The sequence below is a fragment of the Cupressus sempervirens genome, chromosome 2 (assembly GCF_028749045.1).
Source record: "Cupressus sempervirens isolate cs-2001-9-10 chromosome 2, ASM2874904v1, whole genome shotgun sequence".
NCBI lineage: Eukaryota > Viridiplantae > Streptophyta > Pinopsida > Cupressales > Cupressaceae > Cupressus > Cupressus sempervirens.
Window position 1 is genome coordinate 110,502,845 of NC_143119.1, and position 5,182 is coordinate 110,508,026.

Below are 5,182 nucleotides of genomic sequence, written 5' to 3' on the forward strand. Positions count from 1 at the left end.
AATTCATCATAAAGAAAGTTAAGTTCATGTATAACTAGTCTGTTTTCTAGAATTTGTTGTAGTTGTGAATATGTGGATTATTTTGATAAATGCTCGTGTGATTGTGAATTTTTGTGAATGTATAGATGAGATTCTCAAGTTTTCCAACTTCCTCTTCATGGAATAAATGTGGTTGAAGCAACTCCAATTCTTCTCACAAGTTGATGTAGTTTCTCTTTTACACAATAATTGAATAGTTCAATGCTTTATGCTCAATTGATCATCCACCATTTCTACCCAAGTATATCAACTCATACCACCTCACATTTTGTTCATGACATTTTAAACATCCATTCTATTGACTCGTTTTCCAATATATCCTTCTCCAATCAAAACTGTGACTGCTAGATTTAATTAAAACCTCTTAGTGCTTCCAAGAAGCACCACCATAACTTCACAAACGACTTCATTTATCAATTTGAAATAACTTGGTATCCAATAGCAAGTTGCTAAAATAAAAAGTGCATACTGCATTTTTCATTTTGTGATCAATTGTTTCTCGTGTCTCCATGCAGCTTGCTTTAGATTATTGAGTTTTTTTTTAATAGTTTCCTTACAATGGACCATGCTCTCACAAAGCAAGCTAAGACAGGTAATAGTATCATCAATCATGCAAAGCATATCAATAATTGGTTTACATGTATTCAAAAAAATTGGTATACTTATAAAAGAGTTATTTAAAAATTATGCTCTATAGTCTTCCTCTTGAGATGTTTAGAAAGAACAGAATTTTTCTATTCATTCCAATAATTTACATAACTTAAAGGCGCTTTCTTTTCAATTGCTTTTTTCAAAAGTGTTACCAAATGAAGCAAATCTTTCTTCCTCTATCAATCGCCTCACATACCCATGGGAATTTATCAAGGTTATTAAACAAAACATGTAGACAATATGTTGCATATGGGCTCCAATATATTAATGGGTATTTCTCTACTATCAGCTTCCCAGCTCTCACACAATTTATTGCACTATCAATGACAACTGAACCATAATTTCCACCCCCACTTCAAGGATTATTTCCTCTAATATTTTAAAAACGTACTTTACAATTTTCTTAAAGTTCATGATATCAATCACTTTTAAGAACATCACCTTAAGGACAAACCACCATAACATTAGTGCAAATCCACGCAGTTCCAGCAGCACTGAAAGGTTTTCATTTAATTGTTACAATCTTCACCAATAATTCCCACAAGAACACCTTCCATGCTTAAAATGATGAAAGCCATACAAGTCCCGCAGAATGACTTCTCGCCCAACAACTTCAGAAATATACTCCATTGTTCTGTGACAATCATCACAGATATAGAAGTTTTTAACAATTCTGATAGGCAGCTCAGGAGGGATGGTGATAAGCCCAAAAGCAACAGCGAGCTTCTCACTATGAATGCAGTGATACTGCTCATTTTTCTCATCTTCCAATTCATACAGAAGAAATTTTGTGTCCGTTACATACCCTGCATCTCTCATCTTCTTAGTCAACTCCTCTAAGCTTGTATAGATCTTCTCTATCTGAGAGTGAGATCTGTCCCTCGCTAAAAATATATGCACTTTACTCTTAAGTTCAATCCAACTTTTCCCTGGCTCCATTTCCAGCCCCATTTCTTTCATCTTGTTTAGCACATCTGCAGCATCTTGTAACCTTCCAGAAGCAGTATGAATGTTTGATAGGAGCACATATGTTAGTGGGTTTTCTGGTTCCATTTCCAAAATCTTTTCTGCCACAAGTTTTCCTCGTTCCATATCACTGTGGTACCTACAGGCAACAAACAATCGCCACCACACTGCAGAACTGGGCTCAATTGGCATTTCCTTGATAAAGCTCTCTGCCTCATCCAGGCCTTTGGAGCGACCAAGAAGTTCCACCATACAAGCATAGTGGTCCATTCTTGGTGTTATTCTATAACTTTGACTCATAGAGTGGAAGTACTCACAGCCCTTGCTCAGCAAGCCTTCTTGACTGCACGCGCTAATAACACTGGTAAAGGTAATCTGATCTGGCGTCATGCCTGTAATTTTTAGTTGTTCAAACAGCTGAAGAGCTTCCTTGCCATTGCCATGCTGAGCATATGCTGCAATCATCACAGTCAATGCTACAACATCTGGATCCACAATTTCATCAAAGACTATCCGTGCATTTTCTAAGATTCCACATTTTGCATACATGTCAACCAGGGCACTTCCCACCCACTCATCAGACTTAAATCCAGTTTTGACTATAAGGGTATGGATTTGCCGGCCGTTTCCAAGGGCTGATAGGTCTGTGCATGCACCAAGGATGCTTGCTAAGATGAAATTATCAGGCATTAAGCATGCTTGTTGCATTTCGCAGAACAGTCTTAAGGCTTTCTCACCATGCCTGTTTTGAACATATCCTGCAATGATTGAGTTCCATGATACAATGTTCTGTTCGGACATACTGTGGAAAACTCTAGCTGCAGATTCTACATTCTCAGATTTAGCATACATGTCAACCAAGGAGCTTCCCACAAAAATGTCAGACTCAACTCCAGTTTGAATGACACGGGCATGGATTTCTTCACCGTGTCTCAAAGCTTTCATACTGGCACAGGCCTTAAGAATGCTGGCAAGTGTGAACATGTTTGGCTTCATACCTTGCAGTTCCATCTGGCTTAAGAGCTTCAAGGCCTCCTCTGTATGCCCATTCTGAACATATCCAGCTATCATTGCATTCCATGGAACCAAATGTAATACTTGCATTTCAATTAAAAATTTGTACGCAGCTTCTATGCTGCCACATTTGGAATACATATCAACAAGAGCAGTTCCAACATACACATTTCTCCCAAATCCAGTTTTGATAATATGTGCATGAAGTTCCATTCCACATTTAACTATTGACATATTGGCGCATATGCTAGCAACACTAGCAAGAGTGAACTCATTAAGCGTGAAATTGAATTTCACAACTGCTGATTGCATTTCATGAATGAGTTTCAAGGCCTCATTACCACACTCATTCTGAGCGTATCCAGCAATCATAGCATTCCATGAAATCACATCTCGTTCAGGCATGCTGTCAAACACCTTTCTAGCATGCTCCACATTTTGACAATTTGCGTACATAGTTATAAGAGCATTTGCCACAACTAAATTCAACTCGTAGCCAGTTTTGATGACACCGGCATGGAGTTGCTCACCATGTCCTAGGTCTTCTAAATTAGCACATGAACTAAGAGTAGTTACATATGTGGATGACTCTGGCACAACACCTGCCTGTTGCATTCTGCATAAAAGTTTCAAGGCTTCCTCATGCTGTCCATTGTGCACGTAACCCATAATCAATGGAGTCCAAGAAAACTCATTTACTTTCTCATAGATAAAAACTGAATATGCATCATCCATACTCCCACATTTAGCGTACATTTTAATGATTGCATTCCTTACAGTTGCATCTGATGCCAAGTCCATCTTCAGGATAAAACCGTGCACTTGCTTGCCCTCTTCTATTTCTTCTAGGACTGTACATGCTCTAAGCACACTAACAAACGTAAGCTTAGTAGTCCGCCTAACTTTGTGCCTCATTTTCTCAAATATTTTCAAAGCTTCTCTTTCATAACCATTCTGCACGTATCCTGCAATCATCGAATTCCAAGAGATCACATCCCGCCTAGGCATTTTGTCAAACACTTGGCGTGCATCTTCAATACTACCACATTTTGCATACATACTTATCAAAAGGTTTCCTAAATAAACACTAGCGTCGATACCAGAGTCCAGGATAAGTTGATGGACCTTCCTCCCTCCTTCCAGAGAATTCAACTTAGTGTATTCCTTCAAGAGGCGGGCATACTCTGCAGCAATAGGGTTTTTTAACCTGGACTTCCCTTCATTATATACCCTACCCAATACCTTAACCTTTTCATCCCTATGTTCTTGGCTTCTTTCTCCAATCAACCCTCCAATTCTTAGACCAATATTATTCCAATGTATTGGATTCCAATGAGAGTACCTAAACCTGCTTTTGCTAAATCCTGATGCCTTTATGTCAGAAAACAGTTCTGAATCAATTCAGCACAAGAAACTCGTGCATTTGACAATTAATTGTAACAACCCCATTCAAATTTACCAATACTACCAATTCAGGAAGATACTCTTCTACTTTAGACTAGTCTGATGAACCCAATTCAAACTTACATCCATTTTCTGATATTAAATTCATTCAAAACAGAGAAAGGGAAGAAAACTGCTTAACAATGAAGGAACTGGAAAGTTAAACGTACCTTATGAAAAGAGAGCTTGTTTGGCAGAATTGATTTGCTATATTCCAGATTATTGATGTGAGCGTTTGTGTCAGGGAAGGAGGAGGAACAAGTAGCAACGGGTAAAGACATTGCTTTTCTCATCCACTGCAGCATGTAACTGCAGCATTTGAAACCAGAGCTGTAACGTCGCGTCCACTATGACAAAAAGCATTGTGTGCCATACCTGCTTGAGTGAGATCGACCTGGAATTTGACGGTCACCCCCACTTGTCTGTCATATGGAAATCTTATAATTGTATAAAAAAAAAATTGAAAAATGCTTAATGAATCATTTTTATATACAAATAAGGAGTTAGAGAGTTATGTTAGGGTTTAGCTTACTTCAATGTATTGTATATGTTTCTTCATTTTGCCATTGTCATAAGGTATTTATTGCAAGGGATTTTTAGCTTTCTAGTGTCATTAGTCAGCTTCAGTAGTTGATATTGGTGTTGGAGTTTTAGCAATTAGCAACCATAACAACTCCAAACAAACAACCCAAGAATTTTGTCCCAAAAGAGTTTCACAGGGTTCATCTTCTATTACCCTAGATGTTTTGCATGTGCAAGTCTTTGAGAACTATTAAAAAAATTTCTTAGATTGGACATTTAGTTAAGAAGGCTCTACATGAAAGTGTGCTTTGTGAATAGGTTGTCAAAGTCTAGGCCCCTGATAGAATTTGACTTTACGACATTCAAAATCTCACCAAAGGCTTTTATGTTTCACTTTGTCAATTCTACACATGTTTAAGATAAATTTTACACCATGGGCCCTAGTTTGTTCAAACTTCGTTGCTTGTTTTTCAACCATGGCTATTAGACTTCTCTGTCTAATGACAAGAAGTACAAAGTCTCGGTCTAGATTGAACTTTTTGGTCTT

General features: G+C 37.8%; 1 protein-coding gene across 2 annotated transcripts; it reads right to left on the bottom strand.

Moving 5' to 3' along the window:
- Positions 1-682: 682 nt before the first annotated feature.
- Positions 683-4,544, bottom strand: LOC149571268 (pentatricopeptide repeat-containing protein At4g13650-like). 2 transcript variants are annotated; one of them, XM_089812823.1, is made up of 2 exons: positions 4,284-4,544; positions 683-4,041 (listed from the first exon to the last, which is right to left on the bottom strand). In XM_089812823.1, the coding sequence occupies exons 1-2, from the start codon at positions 4,416-4,418 to the stop codon at positions 1,216-1,218; spliced, it is 2,961 nt and encodes a 986-aa protein (XP_089668949.1). In that variant the 5' UTR covers positions 4,419-4,544; the 3' UTR covers positions 683-1,215. The 2 variants fall into 2 exon arrangements, with proteins under 2 accessions (XP_089668949.1, XP_089668951.1); XM_089812825.1 differs by having other exon boundaries at positions 683-3,635; positions 4,284-4,533.
- Between the last annotated feature and the right edge of the window lie 638 nt (positions 4,545-5,182).